Below are 21,487 nucleotides of genomic sequence, written 5' to 3'. Positions count from 1 at the left end.
AAAGGTGTCGGTGTTAGCATCGTGTTAGAAGGGCCCAACGATATCCTCATTGAAAAATCCCTCCACTTCGCCTTCAAAACATCCAACAATCAAGCTGAGTACGAAGCCATACTCGCCGGCCTTTCCCTTGACTGCGAAGTTGGCGTCAAAATCCTAACATGCAAAACCGACTCCAAGCTTACTGTGGGCCACCTAAATGACGAATTCCAAATTAAGGACCCCATCCTCTTGCAATATTACCATCTGATCCGCGCGGTCATCCAATCCGCTTTTAAGCAAGTCCGTATAGAACACATTCCCAAGACCGACAACATCAGAGCCAACATCATATCTAAATTAGCCAGCACCAAATTAAAAAGTCGTCACCGATCCCTATTACAGCAAACATTATCCACACCTTCTATCACAAATACTTGCCACAACCTAACCCACTCCCCAACCGACAATACCACCCCTCCCCAAACCCACAACTGGACCACCCCCTTATATCCAATATCTCCAAACCGGCAACCCCCCATAAGATGCTGACAAAACTTGGTTGGTTAAGGCCGCCAGGTATACCATGATAGGCGATGATCTCTACAAATATGGGTACGACCAACCGCTTCTCAAATGTGTCACTGTAGAACAAGCGCAGTATATCATTAAAAAGTTACATGAAGGCATTTGCGGCTACCATTCCGGCGCACGTACTATGGCCACTAGAATCCTTCGAGCTGGCTACTTCTGGCCGACTATAGAAGTAGACTACCAGGACTCCGTCAGAAAGTGCAAACCATGCCAAAAACATGACAACCTCATCCACCAGAAACAAGAACAACTCCATTCCATACTATCCCCATGGCCCTTTGCTAATGGGGAATGGATATCCTCGGCCCCTTCTCCCCCGACAAGGGGCAGGTGAAATTCCCGATAGTAGCTGTTGATTATTTCACCAAATGGATAGAAGCCAAACCACTGACCACTATCATAGCCCAGCAAGTCCAGCAGTTTGTATGGAAAGATATTATATGCAGATATGGTGTTCCACATACCATCATCACCAATAATGGCTGACAATTTATAGATAAGGATCTAGCTAAGTTCTATACCGGTCTGGGCATCAAACACATAACAAGTTCCGTAGAGCACCCACAAACAAATGGACAAGCAGAGGCGGCCAACAAAGTGATCCTAGTAGAACTCCGCAAAAGATTAGATAGTGCCAAAGGCCGATGGCCTGAAGAACTGGTAGAAGTGCTATGGGCTTACCGGTGCACCCCTTAGTCATCGACAAACGAATTCCCATTCAGCTTAGTTTACGGTGCAGACGCCATGATACCAGTCGAAATTGGCGAACCATCCCTGCGCCGAGAACTATACGACCCAACCCATAACCATCAAAACATGGCCACTCATCTAGACCTCCTATCCGAACTCAGAGAAAAAGCCCAGATACGCAACTTAGCCGCCAAACAAAGAGCTGCCAGAAAGTATAACGCAAACCTATGTCCACGATCATTCGTAAGCGGAGACTTAGTATGGAGAATGGCCAGCAGTGCAAGAAAGAAGGATGACAAGTTCTCCGCCAATTGGGACGACCCATACCGCATACATGAAGACGCAGGAGGAGGAGCATATCGCTTGGAGCATTTATTTGGGGAAGAAATACCCTGTACGTGGAATGTGTCCCACCTTAAGTTTTACTTTAGTTAAACATGTATTGTATCTCCTAAAAACCCTTGTAACCCTAGGTGTACTCTTTTTCCTCACCTGGTCTTTTTTCCCTAAGGAGGGTTTTGGTCAAGGAGGTTTTAACGAGGCACCCCAAATTCAATGAATAATACAAAGGGTTCCCAACTTTACAACTACTCTTTATTTAACTTCTCATACTTCGTTTAAGTTCCCCACCCTTATCACAAGTAAGCGGCCTGGGTCGAACACCCTTAACTCGTTGGTTACTTCGTTTAAGTTCCTCACCCTTACCACAAGTAAGCAGCCTGGGTCGAACACCCTTAAACTCGTGGTTAATTTGTTTAAGTTCCCCACCCTTACCACAAGTAAACGATCTGGGTCGAACACCCTTAACTCGTTGGTTACTTCGTTTAAGTTCCCCACCCTTACCACAAGTAAGCGGCCTGGGTCGAACACCCTTAAACTCGTGGTTAATTCGTTTAAGTTCCCCACCCTTACCACAAGTAAGTGGCTTGGGTCGAACACCCTTAACTCGTTGGTTACTTCGTTTAAGTTCCCCACCCTTACCACAAGTAAGCGGCCTAGGTCAAACACCTTTAAACTCGTGGTTAATTCGTTTAAGTTCCCCACCCTTACCACAAGTAAGTGGCCTAGGTCGAACACCTTTAACTCGTGGTTAATTCGTTTAAGTTCCCCACCCTTACCACAAGTAAGTGGCCTGGGTCGAACATCTTTAACATACAATCGATTTCGCCAAATATAACATACACCACAAATCATCAAACACCCAACATACACAATAGCATACAAAGCATTAATCACAATAAGCATAAACACAAAAGAAATGTACCAAGCGTAACGAACATAATGTACTATTTATTACAGACATAGGCTCAATAATACTTTCAAATCATCAAAAAATCAAGTCCTATTCTGCTGAATCATGGGCCACCTCCACGGCATCATCTGCCTCCTTCTCTTCTTCGGCTACCTCCTTCTCCGCTTCCTCATCCGGACTGCTCTCATCCTCATTGATAAGCTTCCCATCAACAACATCCTTGTTCACATCAAATTTTGAATCAGTGGCGTCAACATCTTGGTGAAAAAAGGCTGCTTACCGCAATCCCTTCTGAAAGTTGTTGATATGCTCTTGGATGATGTAACCCTTCAAGTCATCAAGTTCACCAACAACACCATCATATTTTTCTTTCAGCTCATCAAAGTCCGCCTCCAAATCTTCTATCTTCTTGTTCAGCTTTCCCTCCGAGTCCAAACAGCGGACCTTCCATGTTCCCAGCCTTTTTCTTACCTCCTCCCAACCCTCCCTTTCCTTCTTCCAAGCGGCTCTCTTCTCCTCAAACTTGTCGACCTTTCCCTATAATTCCTCCACTTTTTCCCTACCTTCCTCCTTTACTTCCCGTCGATACAGATACCCAACACGACGGCTCAATATCAACGCCTTACTTCCAAACTCGACCATCGTCCTCACAATATGATTCGCCTCCATACCGTCAATGGAGTTGATGATGGTATCTGGGAGGTTGATCGCAATATCTTTTCTAACAGATATCTCCAGCAACTCAATCAAGCCGGACTCCGGTCCCTTCGCCTCGCTGGCCGATCCCGCCCCACTAACCGACCCCGCCTCGAGTAATGCCGCCCTCACCTTTTGACATCCTTCCCCTTGCCGGGTCGAGGCGGCAACTCGGCCTTCCTCTTGGTCCCGTCGTGTACGTGTACCTCAACCAACGATTCTTGCAGGTTGGGAACATCAGTCTTCCTGGCTGCCTTGGCCTTAGCAGCCATTTCTTTCCTCAATGTCTGGAAGAGCGCCAAATTCTTCTTTCCCGATTGCACCATGTGCCCTACAATAACATATCAAACCCTGGTTAAGACAACTCAGAATCATTAACACAGTTTAAGTAATAAACAGATACCTTCAATATCAATAATCGAGTGCACCGAATTATAAACTCTAACTAGACCCTTAGTGGGCAACTTATCAGTAAACTTCATCAAGGTCTCCATCACTCTAACGCGGAAGGCTTGCATATAAGCCTAATTGTTTGGGTGCAGCTGTGTAGGTGCAACGTTCAGCGCACGCAACACATCCATGATGAAGTCGTCCAACGGTAACCGCAAATGTAGCTGAGAGAAGTGGCACATGTACATATAGAAGAACTTTTCGGTTGCCCCCTCTTGCCCGTGGCATACACGGTCGATGGCGCTCACCCGTTCCAAGGACACAATACCCCCGCTTACACCTTTTGCGATAACAGGTGTACAATTTAGCCAGGAGTTCACGAGACTACCGAAATAAGGACGACTGATTACGAATGTCGGCAGCCACCCACCCGTAGCCGCCCTTGGCCGGCCAATTACTCTCCACTAACTCCTCCGGAGGATCTTCTCGAACCTCAGTCACCGTCTCCATAGGGATTCTGCCTACCATACCCCCAAAACTAGTGCTCTCCTCTTCAACATGTCTACCTCTACTCCTCCCAGACTCTATACTCTCACTACTAGACGTAGACAACGTCACGCTATCACTACTAGACATGCCTTTTCTTTTTTCTGGAAAGATGATGGCTGGAATTAGGAACAAGTCGGACAGGAAAATGCACACAAGATCTCTGACTGAAAATTCTCGCAAATGAACCAATCGACACAATTTATAGGCCAGAATCCCAAACGATAAAACCCCTTCCCGCTAAAATAACAACCCATACCAATCGACACAATCATTCCAAAAGACATGAGTGTTAAAAATGACGGCGCAAAAACCCTTTTGATTTGACCCCTGGCATCCGTTCACCTGCCATCAACCCTTTCTCGCCTTTAGCCTTAACATTGTTCATCACACTTAAAGGCTGGGGGACTGGTGTACCACACCTAGCCGGTCCCACTAGCATATTAACACATATCACCCTTGACCGACACCTATGTCAGCCAAGGCTAGGGGACTGGTGTACCACACCAAGCCAACTCAACAAAATAATAATAAAACGACCACCATACTTATACACCAAAACATTCAAGTAACCGACCTAGGCTGGGCTGACCTAAACCTAGCCGGCCTGAACCGATAACATAAACATCCAGAGGAATAACCTGCCTAAGACAGCGTATGAACAACACAAACCGTCAAGGGAAGTAGTCGGTTTAGGCCGGCTACCTTAGTACACTTAGCAAAACCCCCCTTATATTCAATAAGTCCACAGTAATCAATCTAAGGGCATCGGTTAGGGCCAAGCCCACTTACAGCCCAAACTAGGGCCCAAGCTAAGGCCCGGCCCATGGCATAACCAGACATAATTAATACTCTATAAATACACGTGGACCCCAATAATTAAAGGTACGCATTCATTACTCCATTAATCACCTGATTTGACTTTTTGAGAGCTTTAGTTGACTTGAGCTTTGGAGTCCCTTCTGCAGGTAACCCCTCTTGGGTCTAAGCAGACATGTACCAACTGGGAAGAGGCCAACTGAGAAGATAGCGGACTGCATAGGTAGGTGATGCTCGTGCCTAACTTATCTTGTTTGTTCTTTGCAGGAACAATTTCAATTTGCTTCTTCAATAACAGATCCAGTTCCATTTTAGTTCTTCAATAACAGATCTGATTCCAAATATAACAGATCTGGTTCCTGCACTCTGTTGTTGTGTTATCTTCTTCATTATGACTCTTCTCAACGTCGAATAAGGGTATAATAGTAAAATATTTAAAATCACTCTCAAATGTCATGTAAGAAGTTGGATGCAAAATGGACAACAATTTCACAAATGACTGCCTTCCCTCGCTTCCAATTCAACGGAAAAGAACAAGAAAATATTTACTAATAAAATGTTTACATAGGAAATAATTTATTTCCATTTTGTCTTTTGTTTTAATAGTAGTATTTGAAGTATTAAATTTTTGTTGATATGAACATATTTTAAAATTTGATTCTGTTTGTTAATAATATAGGTAATGATTTTTAAGAAATTTCTTTTATTTTCTTCAAATTTTATACAATTATATATTATTTATATATTCTTAACTTTTACATTTTTCGATATTTATTAATAATACATTTTTATTTAATTTTATTAATAAAATTAAAAGTAAAAATATTTATATTTATCTGTTAAAAAAATCAGTAAATATTTAAAAACTAAATGATCTAAAAATTTTAAAATAAATAATATTTTCCCATAAATAAAAAAACATAAAAAATTTTAAATACTATAATTAATTAACAACATTTTTTTAACTATTTGGTTAAATAATTAACAAATATTTGAAAACAAAAAATTTTGGACAAATTACGGTGATAAAAAATTATAAAAAAAAACATAATTTTATTGGAAAATTTATTAACAAAATTGTTTAAGATTAAAAGATAAATTTATGTAAAAATTAAGAAAAAACATATAAGTATAGTTTTTGATACATTAAACATGATTAAAATAAACTTTAAATTAAATTTAAACAATACATTTATGTAGTAAATTATGTCTTAAAATGGCAATGTCCTAATATATACATATTAGAAAAAATAAATTTTATTTTGTGTAGGAATCAATTGTGTTTTCATTTGTCCAACTACAACAAAAGCAATTGAAGCTATTGGTTTCCAACATGCAAATTGCAGAAAATATTAAATAATCAAAGGATAATTTTGTAAATATGCATGTGATCCCCTCTAATCTTCTTAGATACAACTTGATTGTATTTTCAACATATCCCGCTGATCATCACCAATCATCACCTCTTACCACCTTCAAACGAATGCAAAAATAACCCTTGAATTGTCGTTCATGCTTCTTTATAAACAATACTTCCACTCATAAGAACAGGACCTAAAATTTGTACCATTGGTCACTAATTCCATCTTCCAAGTGATAAATAAATAGAAATCCAAAATATAATAATATTTCAGGCCACACAGATTTTAGAATTAAAAGGAAAAAAAAAGAGAAATAATCTAGATTCTAATATTACTTGCAAAAATAAAAATTTAGCACAATACACCCAACATTATGAATTTGCCTAAAAGTAAGTACAAAAGGATTGCTAATTGTATATCTCACTAAGACAAAACGACTAGCATCACGCATATCTTACCAACAAGACAAAATGTACATAGACTTTGAGCCATAGGTATAAATATAAAATGAGAATAAACTCAATAATAACTTAAATCATAATAGAGGTTTTGAATAAACTCAATAATCCCAAAAAAGACCATTAGAATCTTATTATAGCACCCTTCAAATAAATGCACACAATATCTCATATACATCCCCTCCCTCCCCAAAACAACATAAAAACGGACTCAATAAATGGATACAAGAAGTCAAAGAACTTCCAATACCACACTAAATACCAGAGAGTTTATGAATCAGAATATTCTGAATCGACTACATTTCATAGTGTAGCACAATACATACATATATCAATAGTTGTAATAGATCAAATAATAAGACTATAATGATTAAGCTATTAACATAACTTTCTGGATAAAAAAATTACTAAGTAAACAAAAATCAACTTAATATGGCAAAGAAGTCCTAAAATTTCCGGTCCAATCATTGTATCTAATTCTCTAAACTTATCCACTTACTATCATTCTAATTCCTAAATATATGTTAATATATCATTTAAGTCACACTTTTAATTTATATTTTGGTCTAATATGATTAACAAATTGAACTTTCCCAAACTTGTTTAGAATTTCCTGAGCTTCAGGGCTAAAGTGACTAGACTATGCATTTTTAGAAACTAAAATGGTGACTTACTACAAACTGAGCATCTCAATTGAACTAACTTAAACAATAAACACTTAGTATATGCCATTCACATTTTGAGAAATTAAAAACCACAACTAAAAATTTCGATTAATGAAAAAATCAATAAACTGATAAAGTAGGGTGAGAGTTTGAAAGAAATAGAGAAATAAAGTAGGGAGGGAGGGGTTGAGACCTTGGCGTCACGGTAATTGATGATGAATTTTCCAGTTCCTTCCTGGAGAACGACATGAGTAATAACGCTCTTATGACGATCGATTTCTATGATTATGTGCACAAAAAATCCACCAAGAACCCTCGATTTGATGAACTTCTTGAGGTCTTCAATTTTCGATTCGGCAGCGCGGTGGCAGAGTTGACGAGGAAAGGGGCTTTAGGGATGTGTATGTGTGTGTGTGAGAGAGAGAGAGAGAGAGAGAGAGAGAGAGAGAGAGAAAGAGAGAGAGAGAGAGAGAGAGAGAGTGACGAAGGAGAAAGTGTTGGGTCTTTGAGAAAAGTGAAAAGAAAGAGTGAAGAGAGGAAAGGGGTATCGGTAGACCGCTGCTTACTTTTTTATTTATTTAGGAGTAAAAGTTTATTTAGAAAAGGTTAACTTCTTGTAAATTTTTCATATATAATTATTAATATATTTTAATAATTTATAATAATTTTTTTTCAAAATATAACTTAATATAATTTATAATGACATTTATTTAAAAAATCGTTACTATAATTTATCAAATTGATCTATAATAACATTTTCAACAATTATGATAAAGAAAATGTCACTAAAAGTAAAAACATATAATTTATCAAATTGATGTATAATAACATTTTCAATGATTATGATAATGAAAATTTTACTAAAAGTAAAAACAAAAATAATGTAATGATTTATGGTAATATTTTAAATTTTAAAAAATGTTACAATATTGACATCCTTAACTCTTATAAAGAATCTATATTGAATCCTTAGCTCCATCATGTAATTCATTAAATGTACTTAATAATTGATCATAATGAAACCAACTTCAAAGTGGTAAATCACATACAATGTTTTTTCTTTAGCCACGTTCAATCATGAGTCACAATTTTTCTTCCTCACTTGTATCACTTAAATTGTTATAAGAACTTGAATCATTATCTTTCTATATTATGTATGCTTTCTTATTATTTCGGTTATTTATGCTCAAGTTGTTGTTTTAAGATTATTACAGTATAATCAAATTTGAAATTACCTTTAGGTTGTTAAGATATGCTCAAACTTTTCAACTAATTTCTATCAATTATTTTCAAGGGTCAACGAATGATTCACAATGTGTGTAAACATCTTTTGAGTATTATATATGTTTTCACCTTAAAGCATTCTAAATGTTTATTATTCTTAAACAAGAGTGCTCTTATTTACACATTTAACTTCTTTAGTACCTTAATATGTAGATTTTTGTGTACAAACTCTTTTAAGGATACATTATTCAATGGTTGTAGACATCATCATCTAATGGTTGTAAACATGTTATAATGGTAGGGACATTTATTGACACAAAATTATATCTTTTGGTGAACAATTGGTTTTGTAGATTCAATATGTCAAAGTTAGTTAGTTTTGTACTATAATTTAATTGGTTATTGCCTTGTGCTTAATATTGAGTGATGCTTTAAAAAAAGTAACTTAATTATTATATTGCTTAATGCATGAGATGATTATTTTGTTTATATGCTTTTATTTCGTCTTTATTCTTTGTTTTCAATATGTGAGAGTCATTTCACTTGTTTCTGAGACATAATTTGGTACTTAGTCCATGACAAGTTATATCATGTTATAATTGACAAGTTTCTGAGCCAATTTTAATATCTTCCCACATTAGTCATAAGTTATAGAAAAAAATATTCACATCAACTTCCAATATTGAAAAGTTCAATAAGAAGAACAAATTCAACCTATGAAGAATTGAGATTAGGGTTTTGTTCAAGGAGCAAGGTATGTGAGCATTGCTTTATGGAAGTATGTCACATATAAAGAGACATATTTTGTAGTAATAATAAGAAGAAAAACTCATTTGATGATCCTTTTATTGTTGTTATATGAAGTGTTTAATGATATTGCCAATGAGAATATTTCAACAATATTGTGACTAAAGTTGGAGAAATCATTCATGATGCAAATCATTTATCATAAGTTATTCTTGAATAAATACTCTTTGAAATGTGTATGAAGAATGGTACGTCCTTAAAAGCTCATCTTACTTTTAGTTTTTGGTTAAAATACCTTTTTGGCCCCAATTTTCGTCAACTTTTTTCAAATAAGTTATAATTTTGGTTGTGTTCAAATAGGTCCCAATTTTCGTCAATTTTGTTCAATTGGGTCCTTTTTTGCTAACATCGTTTAAATCATTAACGGTCATGAACAGTGATTACCACGTGTCACTTCGTGATTTTTTTGATTTTTTGATTTTTTTAAAATTTTTTAATTTTTTTTAAATGTACACGTGTCAACCTAGTAGCGTGTCACGTGTCACTTCGTGTTTTTTTTTGTTTTTTTTTAAATGCCCACGTGTCAACCCAATAGTGTGTCACGTGTCAAAGTCAATGTTCTATATTCAATTTGGTCCCTATATTTGTTATTTTTGTTCAATTTAGTCCTAATTTTTGTTAACATTAACCAATTTAGTCCTTATTGAAGATGTGACCAAATTTAATTTTTATATATAAGTTATAATTATGTGAATTTTAATATATTATATAAAAATATTTAATAAAAAATGTGTATTTTAATATAAAAATTAAATTTGGTTTCAATTTTGGAGAGGGACCAAATTGATTAATGTTAACAAAATTTGGGACTAAATTGAACAAAAATAACAAATATAGGGACCAAATTGAATATAGAATATTGAATTTGACACGTGGACATTTAAAAAATAAATAAAATAATAATAATAAAAAACCACAAAGTAACACGTGGCATGCTACTGGGTTGACACGTGTACATTTAAAAACAAATTAAGAAAATAAAAAATCAAAAAAACCACGAAGTGACACATGACAACCACTGTTCATGGCCGTTAATGATTTAAACGATGTTAGCAAAAAAAGACCCAATTGAACAAAATTGACGAAAATTGGGACCTATTTGAACATAAAACTAAAATTAGGACTTATTTGAAAAAATTTGACGAAAATTAGGATAAAAAAGTATTTTAACCTAGTTTTTTTGTTACATAATTATATTTCAAAATAAATTTTACTTAATAATTTATTTATCTTTACTTAGAAATTCATGTATTTACTTTATAAGAATCATATATTATAAAATAAACTTAAAAACTTTTGTTAAGTTGAAGAAACTGGATATCACATCAAATTTCTCCAATTATGATATTCAAAATTTATTTTAAGTCAATAAACTCATTAAGTAATCACAACTTAATATATTCAAACAATTGACTCAAAGGAAAAAAAAGAGAGAGTTTAAAATAGATTAACTTAATTATAACAATAAAATGAAAACTTGAAAATTGATTATTAACTTTGGGAAATGATATATAAAAATTCATCATGTAATCTTGCTTCTATTTCTCTAGAGGATAACTACACTTCAAAAAGTGTTATTGCTTGTTAGTGGTTACTAGTACATTGCATGAACTTTGAATTGTATGCAAAATTGTTTTTCAAGAATATATTTTGAAATTTAAAGGGTTAAATATGATTTTAGACTCTAAGTTCCGACATGAAATTGAAAATTATTCTTTTCCAAAATTTTATATATTTTCGTCTTTAAACTTTAAAAATGAATGGATATAGTCTTCTTAACTAGACTTAGCTAATTTTTTTTATGTGTCAAACGTGTATTAGGATGATGTTTGAGTTGTTTATACAATTTTGTTACGTTTCAGTTCAAATATCAGTTTGTAACATCATTTAACAAGTCCAAATTAATGTCATTAAGTTAAAAAAATTATTTCCATTCATTTTAAAAGTTTGAGAATCAAAATGTATTAAAATTTGAGACGTAAACAAATTTAATTTCTGCATCCAAGTTTAGAGATAAAAATCATATTTAACCCAAATCTAAATAATAACACTTTAATCAATTTAAGAATAATAAAATTAATTATTTTCTCAAATCTTAAAAAAATTGTAGATAAAAAAATTGATTGTTTTAGTTTATAATTAACTATCACAAGTATAAAATAAACTAAATAAAATATTGATTATTTGAAAGTTTTTAAAATACTACTTATACATATAATTAACTGTCACTTAAAATAATTAGTTAATTTATTCCCGATAAGACTCAAGATTTATTCAAGAACAAAAACATTATAATCAATTGTTTTATAACAATATATGAACTACTTTTTTAATAATTTTTTTCTCAAGTAAAATAAAAACATAACTTTTGACATTACATTGTGAAGATAATAAAGTTATTTTTATCCTTAATATCTCTTATAAAATATGTGCATATATTAAGTTACATGTATATGTAAATATAGTTATATAGTTATTATTTATTGTAAAAGACATTTATATTATACATATACATATTTAGTACATGACTGTCATAACTATTTTTATGATTACCCACTTCAAAATATCATAATAATATAAAAGAATTATAAACTAAATACTAAATGGGATTATTTCAATAATTATATTATCAGTATAGACTAGTTATCAAAATTTTCACTAGCTTTTAGTATTAACTAGTACTAATATACAAATAAATATCACGTGTTCGATTTCAATCTATTTATATATACGATAATTAAACAATTTATTTATCTATGCATGATCGACTTAAAATATATTTATATTTATATTTTTGTTTTTCTCTTTCAAAATAACATCATTTGAGATGTCTTGTTTGTGGATTACACAAGTTCTGTTCTTAAAATCTAAAATTTTTTGTCATTCAATTCTATTCTGTTAACTATACTCTCTCCACCCTCTCTTTTCTTGCATTTATTTTCTTCACCTAAAATCGACAACGCAACAATCCAAACACGTTGTTCGGAAATTTCTACAACTAAAATACGCGATACAAAACAATGTAATATTCCAATGTCGTCAAGAGGTTGCTGTGAAAAATGTGTTTTAGTTTGAAGAAAAACCTAATTAATGCCTGAAACATGTAGAAAATGAAATTAAAAGGAAAATGATAATTAATTTCGTAAGTGAAGGGACACGTCCTCGAAAGCCACGTCATCTGGAACACCGAATTTCTTTTCAGTCTGGTAGGTAATGAGACTTTTCAATTATCCGGTGAAGGGAAGGGAAGAGAAGAGGAAGTGAGTGTTGCTTGCTTAGTATCCAAGACAAGAACACAATAATAATTCGTGAAGTCATTTCAATTATATGTAGTTCCGTCATATTTTATCTCCCGATTTTTTTGATATTATTGTTATTACTGGCGTTACAATCTGAAAGTGTGAAGAGCGAAGAAGATGGCGGAAGAAAAAGAATCAACGTCAATTCCTCTCAGTCAAGGGGATAATGCATCTCGTGACGATCCCGAAGACCCAGCCAAGTCTCCACCAAGCTCCCCCAACTCCTCCACTCGCAGGGTTCATTTCTTTCTTTTTATATTTTCCTATATCGTTTTATACCTTTATATTAGGCTAGGTTGTTGGATCTTGCTTCTCGTTGGCATTTTTTTTTTCTTTTAAATTTATTTGGTGGATTTCAACGGACGAGTCAACTGAGAGCCTCGTCTCTTGAATTCGGAAAGAAACCTATTTTTACGGATGGTAGAGAATAATTCGAATGATTTACAGAAAGACGTTTAAGCCCATAATCTTTGGTATTGTGATCAATCTCGTTAGCAACACGAGGGATCTGTTTTTGCAGCATTTGACTAGCAATGGATTTTGTTTAAGATGGGTTTTATGTGTAAGAATAAGCCCGTGGCTTAGTGTGAAGAGACCAATAGTTGAATGTCAGCTTTGATCGATTTCCAAGAGTATTAAGTAGGAGAGGCTGATCTTAATTAACGGGGGATAACTCCCATTTCTCAAAACCTCTTAGTAATAGTTTTTATTTTGGGTTGCATTTCTTCTTGTGGAATTGTTTTTTTTGAAACCAATACAGTGACAATGTTCTCTGTAAAGTTCGAACTGTGGTAAGTGTCACGGAGTTCGGTCTCTGATTTACTTGTAAGATGTTTAGGATTCTACTTGCTACTTTCTCCAAGGAGCGAGATTTGGTCCTTGGTTTGTTGTCCTAAAATGTCCTTACGTATAATATCAAAATAAAATTCTTGTAGTGATCCATACCTAGTCTAAAAATACGAAAAAGTCATAAAAAATTGAGACGTTATCATAATAATTGAACTGCACTTCCCTGTTGTCCTGCATTATAAATGCTTCAGGAGAAGGGCACACGACTGCTGGATGTTGGAATTCTAGACTGATTTAGAGAGCCTAGCTGCAAACATAAACGACCATCTTGTGTTTTTATGATAAGGAGTTCTGAATGTTGAAGATGAAGTTGCAAGAGCTTAATGATTATCTGATATGCATCTATTTGGTGTGATATATAGATTATGACGTTTCATATTTTTTAAAGAGAAAATTGATTTCTGTCTTACTATTGGCTCATTCTGTGCACTTGTTTCAGGCTTGCTGCTTTGTTCTCCAGAGTTGGGTCTCAAAGAAATTTATGACTGGATGGTAGACTCAACTACTAATTTAGATGATTGATCATTATCATCATTGTTGGTGTGTAATTATTCTTATTCATTCATTTGGTTTTGAATCTGCAGTGTAGTTCTTTTTCCAGTTGCTGTTACCTTCTTTATTACATGGTGGTTTATTCAGTTTGTTGATGGTTTCTTTAGTCCAATATACTCCAGGCTTGGCATTGATATATTTGGTGAGTAATTTATTTTCTCATCAATTAACATGTCTTTAATAATTATATTTTCCCTCCTTAGAAGTTTAGAATGAGAGGGATTTTTTTGGTTTAGATGCTTTATATCTGGAACACACAAACAGAGTACACAAATATAGCGCATAAACTTGAAAATTGAAAGATAATAGACTTCTCTATAATTTTACCAGTAGAGAAGGAAGACACCATTGTTTCTTTTGAGAGTTCTGTTGCTAATCTGGAACAACTCATTTGAATTACGCTCTGGTGGTTGAGTAGATATGTTATTTTCCACAATCTTGATTCTTTATGTTTTTCTTTGATAAATTTATCTTCCTTCAACGTGCACACAAATAAAATGGTGTTGCAGACTTTTATATTTCTTCCTTTCTTTTTTAATATCTCCATTCGATGATCTGAATTCTTGGTACTTGACCTTACTTTTTGTTTACAGTGTGATTTCTAAAATGTGACAGCTTTTTATTTGTGGTGCAGGACTTGGTTTCATTACATCATTAGCTTTTGTATTTCTTATTGGTGTTTTTGTTTCATCATGGATGGGAGCTACTGTTTTCTGGATTGGAGAATGGTTCATAAAGCGAATGCCCCTTGTTAGGCATATATACTCTGCATCCAAGCAGATTAGCGCTGCAATATCTCCAGGTATGTTCTTCATAACTGCGTAGGTAAGTCAGAATTTAGCCAAAAAAGAGTTGTTGTGGTCTTAATTCACAGAGATAAGCAGTATGCAACACATAGGCTGGGTAGCTGTTCATATTACAATAAGGAAGAATAACTTCTTTGTTAGTATCTTTTATGACAAAATGCAGAAATTATTCTTGTTCTTTTGTTCTTACCATTGTTTTTTGTGTATGTTGTTGTGTGTATGAAGAAAGGTGCCCAAATTGACTTGTCAGTTTAAATGCAATTTGTTTTCCATCCCCTCTCACTCACGTATGGTTATGCCACAAACTGCTTGGTCAGTTTTAAAATTACCTATTTCATGCAAAATTATTTCAAACTAAATAAAATTTCTCTTGAGCAGTCTGAATATGATTATGGAATGGTGATAGTTGTGGCAATGGTGAGGTGGCATGTGTGTGTTGTACCGGTAGGGAATTTTTACTAGTAATGTGTTAATGAAGGTGCATTGGAGATGATGATTGTGCATAAAGTTGTAGTTTGATATTAATGTTGATACAAATTCACTGATCTAGATTAAGTACATATTTTGAATTTAGTTATTAGCTTTGTCAAGTTACTCATATTGTATGAATAGGGTTTATTAGGCTATTTATCTATAGATTGAAGGCACGCTTCAATTTGTTTTTCCTAATCGTTTTACCTCTCAACCTTTGATTTTCAGCCTGTGTCTTGCCAATCAGTTGGTTGTAGCTATCCTATATTGCTTATATTAGATAGATTGACCATTTCAGATATTGGAGACAAGGATGCAACCATTTGTCCTGATTTTTTTTAATATTCTTTTCAGATCAAAATACCACTGCCTTTAAAGAGGTAGCCATTATCCGTCATCCACGTGTTGGTGAATATGCCTTTGGCTTTATTACATCAACTGTTACTCTACAGGTACGTTGAATTGTTCACAAATTTGTTTACCAACCTACTTTTACTCATATTGATTAAATGTATGTGATGGTTCCCTTTTTTATTTTTATAGCACATAAACTTCATCAGTTTGTTTATAATGCTTGGATGGACTTTTTGGAAAGTAATATATATATATATATATATATATATATATATATATATATATATATATAGTATTGCAAATTGGAATGCACGTACCATACCTATTTGTACATGTATTATGACGTTGTCCATTTTAACACGAGTAACGGGAATTTACCTTCATTAGATTGAACAATCATTAAAATAACTTTTAAAGAAAGGGGAATATTCTTCCGTGAAACGTGGTTCTATTTTAATATTTGATACCCATACTTTTTTGGTGAAGATAAACACACAACACCACATGCATTTATGAGTCTTTTGAGATTTGAAGCAGCAACATAATCCTAACGAGTTTTGCTTCCAGTTTATTTAGTACATCCCTGGTTAGTGATGCTTATACTTAACCATTCTTTTTAGTGTTAATTTATTGTAAAATTATGGGTTTGTGTTTGTCATTTTATATTTGCCTCATGTTCATATGAAAAGAGCTTCATCATTGTTGAGAGAGAGAGAGAAACAAGTGAGCATAGCATGAGTTTCGTGTGTCTAGACCACAACATAACTATTGAATTTATTCAAGAAAAAAAAAACAGTTACAAATTATTAAGGTTATGATTAGAGAATATCCAATTGCCCTATTTTTAGGCTAATAACATAATATAGAGTCAATCTAATTAATCATAATGTTCACCATTACTATATTTACAAGATTCTAAAACTTCCTCAAGTTGGAGCATATATTCTATGCACCAAACTTGTTACATATGTAGTTAATCCAAGGATCCCTTAGTTTCACAGTGAATACATCTCCTCAAGTTGGAGCATGTAGGTTGTATGCTCCAAACTGGCTACATATGTATTTAATCCAAGGACATCTTAGTTTCTTAGTAAATACATTTGCTAGTTGATCACAAGAATTGATAAAACTTGTAGATATTAACATGAGCATGATTATCTCTTTGACAAAGTGACCATTAACTTTAATATGCTTCGTCCTTTCATGAATACTAGATTTGAGGCAATATGCATGGCAACTTGACTATCTTGTATAAGTGACAATTGTGCAACCTCTCCAAACTGAGTTCCTAAAGTAATTGTTTGAGCCATATAAGCTCTTAATTGACTATAGCCATAGCTTGAGACTCCACCTCTGCACTAGAACTATCTAGAACATTAAGCTTTTTGTTTTTTGAGACCTCTGGCAAATATACAAAACCTAGAAGGGGAACTTCTATCAATGGGGGGTCTACCCACTCTGCAGAGTAATATCCCACAATTTGAGAGCATTTCCTTTGTCTTCATTAAACAAACCCTTTCCTTGAGCTCTTTTGATGTATCAAAACAGTGTGCGTCGCTACATCTCAATGTCCCATGTATTACGAGTTGAATAACCGACTCTCTACTCTTACTATAACAAGATATTTAGGCAGGTAATAGTGAAATGGGATATGGTGACCCCATTTTTGGATCAGACTACCTCTATCCCCAAGCAATATTTTAGTTTGTTAAGATGCTTCTTTAAAAATGGTTAAAAAGATATTGTTTCACTGTGCGATATTAAGATGATCACTGGTGTTGATGACAATGTCATCAACATAAACAACCATATTGAGGCAACCAACACATGAGTGATGATAGAAGACAGTAGTCAACGTTACTCCAAGTCAGTAACAAACTGTTGAATCACAATATTAAATTTATTGAATCATACTCTTTGGTTAGTACCATATAAAGATTTTTGCTATAGACTTATGAGACCAGAAGACACCTCTTGAGCAATAAAGCAAGAAAGTTGTTCCATGTAGACTTCCTCAAACATATCTTAATGTCTAATTAATATAGAGGCCAATGGCAAATGACAACAGTAAAGAATATTCATACAAAATGCATTTTGACAACAAGAGAAAAGGTATCCCCATAAGATCTGAGTACAACCTTTTGTGCTGAAATGAGCCTTAAGTTGGTCAATTTTGTCATCTAGACCAACCTTGGCTATATATATATCCATCGATAACTTTGTAATGAGTAATGAGGTCTCAAGTCCCACTACTTTGTAATGCATGCATCTCATCTATCATAGCTTGTTTCCATCTTGAATGTGCAAAGACACCACTTGCATTCTTTGGAATAGAAATAGAGAACAAGGAAGAAAGACAAGAATAACTGAAAGGAGAAATATAACTACAGGTATAATGAAGAGAAGGAATAACTGGAGATAAGTTTTTTCTTTGAAGATTTTGCAACCCAACCTATCATTCTTCAATATGGGTTTTCTAGATACAACATTTTTGTTCTCTATAAACGATGACATTTTATGTCGTTTTCTTGCCTAACCACGGAATTGGTGACTCAAACTTAAATTCATGAGTCTAACACAAATGAATTGAGTCTGGTCAAGTTTGCACTGAGTCCACCAAGAAAGATGTTTGTTTTTGCATTCAGCAACCCCATCCTATTGGGAAGGGGGGTTTGAAGACAATGTTTTATTTTATACAACATACCATGAGTCCATAAAGGTCTGAAACTGAGTAGACAAGTACTTACAAGCTTTATCCCTTTGTAAAGTATGAATAAGGACACCAAATTAATTGTTGATTTCATTTAAAAAAGATTGAAAATTAGAAGATAATTTTGAATGATCTTTCTTTAAATATAACCACATATTATTACAGGAAATAGTGTCTATATAAGTAACAAAATATCTTGATCCTAATATAGGTAAATACAACTAGAACCCCAAACATCTGAATGAACTAAAACAAAAGGGGATGAAACTTGACTAATAGTGTGACAAGAAAAATAACTTTGAATGTGCTTATATAATTCGCAAGCCTCATAAAGCAAAGAGTCTTAATTAGAAAGATAAAGAGTTAACAAAGAGTCTAACTTGAAAAGATAAGGGGTTAACTGTTTCAACCTATCAAGTTTGGACGTCTTAATTGAGAAAAATCTAGAAATGGGGATGTTCTTGCCACTCTAACAAGAGAATACCTATTGTGCTAATAGAGGCCATGAGATTCACTAACAAGAGAAGGAATAATAAAAGAAATGATAATCAAGAGATTGTGTAAGTTGACTTATGGACAATAAGTTGAAAGAAGCCGCAGGGATATAGAGGACATCATGAATAGAAAGAGAAGGAAGATAAAGGATACTATTAACACCTCATGGCTGTGTTTAAGAACCATTTTGCTGTGGTGATAGAAGGTAAATATTAGAAGTGGAAAGAAGAAAAAAGAGATTTATTACTAGTGGCATGATTGGTGGTCTACCCAAGATTAGATCATAGACATGAGAATAGTCTGGGTAGACTGTACTAGTTCAGGGACATGAAAAACTTTTGGCCATTTTGAAGCTCTACAACAATAGTGATAGCAGGAGAAAGCAACTCATTGAAGTCACAAAGAAAGGTTGAAGACCTTGTTCAAATAAGATGACATAGAATCCTTAATCCCATGGACTTTAAGGATGGTCATGAAATTTTCACAAACCTGATAAAGCCACCAATAATGTTTCAGGAAAAGTGATGAGAAAAAGTTTAGAGTCCTATGAACATTGGGTTCATCGGGATATTTCAAAATTAGCCTCTTGTCAGGCTCTATATATACTATGTTGAAACAGAGAGAAACAAGTAAGCATATGATGAATTTCGCCGCAGTGGAACTATTAAATTTATGGGAGAGAAAGTATAATTACAAAATATTGAGGATATGATTCCAGAATATTGATTTACCCAATTTTAGGTTAATAACATAAATATAGAATTAATCTAGTTAATCCTAATATTCAACCTTACTATATTTTAAAGATTCTTACAATAATAATCTCACCTTATGTTGTGCATCCTCCGATGAACTTTGTGTTATTTTCTGAAGAACTACTATTTTCACTGTTTTGTTTTGTTTGATATATATTTAACCGCTGACTATATCCTTTTTTCTCCATCACAGAAAGATAATGAAGATGAAGAGCTTTGTAGCGTTTTTGTACCTACGAACCATCTGTATATTGGCGATATATTTCTGGTTAACTCCAAAGATATTATAAGACCAAATCTTTCTATTCGAGAGGGCATAGGTAGATTCTCTTTCCGTTTGTTTATTGTCAAGTACAGTGTTTACATAGGTCATATTATTCTTATTCAACAATGTGTATATGTTGAGACATTGTTGGTATGTGATATATTATTCTTATTCAACAATGTAAATGGAGAGATATTGTTGGTATATGATGTTCTTTTTACCTCATTGAAAGCGAATGAGAACTTTGTCATTTGACATTTTCTGCACGTTGAAATTCTTGTATCACTTGTATTTTTGTAATTCAATGGTGTAATGTTTGCGTTGTTGCTGATGCAGAAATCATTGTTTCCGGGGGAATGACTATGCCGCAGTTGATAACTCCGGTTGAAAGGGCTACTCGACCGAATGAAAGAATATCATTAAATAGAATTGGATAAAGGATTAAATCCGTGGTTGAAACCATGTGAGTGATGGAAATTATCAGTCTGAACCTCCATTTATTTTAATATACGAAATTTGTTGTTTAATATTTTGTTAATTATTGTCTGTTCCAAGCTGAGCAAGATAACCTGTAGAACTGTAGCTTGTAATCCCATCCCTGTTTTTGTTCTACCAGTTACCACCCAACTTCAGGCTGACACATATTAACTCCCAAGTATTAATATATTTTCGAAATTAACATTAAATAGGATGTCTGTCTAAATGTAATTGATGGAAATTTTATACCTGTTACTTTTATATTTCTTTTTGTCTGAAAAGCCACGCGAAAGTGTTATTGATTTTTCACTTTACCAAGAGACATATTTTAATATAACAAAAACAGAGACAATTATTTCATGATGAAATTAAAAATATTACTCTTTAGAATATACTTTATTGATTATTATAAAGATATAAAGTAATTAGTTGTTCATCGGTATTTATCATAGGGAAAAACAAACAATATCAGATGTTCTAGATATGGTATGTCGGAAGTTTTGTCCACTTTATTGCTTAATGGACATGAATTTAGTTTTTCAAAATCTAGTCTAGATTTAATCTAGATCCAATAAAATAGACCGTAATCCATATCCATCTTAACTAAATTAATTCTATTTGAATTTTTTAATCCAATTTAAATTGAATTAAATGTAAATTCAATCCATTTTGTTGATCAGATTAAATTTAGTAAGATCGATCAGTATATCAATCTCATTTAATCCGGTATATCAATCTCGTTTAATGTGTATATTTTTAGACTAAATAATATTTTTAGTTATATTCGGTGTATTGCTAAATTTGTCTAGTCAATATATGTTTAATATATATTTCTGGATTCAACTAATGAGAATATAAATACATTAATAATATATTTTAAAATAGTTGGTTTGATAGTTTTACCTTTTGTTTGAATTTTACTAAAAACTCTACATTTTCAAGTTGAAAATAGGAAAATGGAATTTCAAATAATATA

General features: G+C 33.5%; 1 protein-coding gene across 3 annotated transcripts; it reads left to right on the top strand.

Moving 5' to 3' along the window:
• The first annotated feature begins 12,558 nt into the window (after positions 1-12,558).
• LOC114195852 (protein LIKE COV 2) lies at positions 12,559-20,722 on the top strand. 3 transcript variants are annotated; one of them, XM_028086270.1, is made up of 8 exons: positions 12,559-12,684; positions 12,878-13,014; positions 14,066-14,118; positions 14,211-14,320; positions 14,813-14,980; positions 15,810-15,907; positions 19,963-20,089; positions 20,371-20,722. In XM_028086270.1, the coding sequence occupies exons 2-8, from the start codon at positions 12,895-12,897 to the stop codon at positions 20,469-20,471; spliced, it is 777 nt and encodes a 258-aa protein (XP_027942071.1). In that variant the 5' UTR covers positions 12,559-12,684; positions 12,878-12,894; the 3' UTR covers positions 20,472-20,722. The 3 variants fall into 3 exon arrangements, with proteins under 3 accessions (XP_027942071.1, XP_027942070.1, XP_027942069.1); XM_028086269.1 differs by having other exon boundaries at positions 12,640-12,738; XM_028086268.1 differs by lacking the exon at positions 12,559-12,684 and having other exon boundaries at positions 12,691-13,014.
• Positions 20,723-21,487: the final 765 nt, after the last annotated feature.

The sequence above is a fragment of the Vigna unguiculata genome, chromosome 9 (assembly GCF_004118075.2).
Source record: "Vigna unguiculata cultivar IT97K-499-35 chromosome 9, ASM411807v1, whole genome shotgun sequence".
NCBI classification, from domain to species: Eukaryota; Viridiplantae; Streptophyta; class Magnoliopsida; order Fabales; family Fabaceae; genus Vigna; species Vigna unguiculata.
Note: the sequence above shows the minus strand (reverse complement) of the source record. Positions and strands in the feature narration are given on the sequence as shown.

What these genes read in the sequence shown, in the direction of transcription:
- LOC114195852 (XM_028086270.1), top strand. Translation starts at nt 12,895, where the DNA reads ATGGCGGAAGAAAAAGAATCAACGTCAATTCCTCTCAGTCAAGGGGAT. An exon ending in GCTTGGCATTGATATATTTG is followed by an intron (nt 14,321 to 14,812) that starts GTGAGTAATTTA and finishes TTTGTGGTGCAG; the next exon opens with GACTTGGTTTCATTACATCA. An exon ending in CATCAACTGTTACTCTACAG is followed by an intron (nt 15,908 to 19,962) that starts GTACGTTGAATT and finishes TCTCCATCACAG; the next exon opens with AAAGATAATGAAGATGAAGA.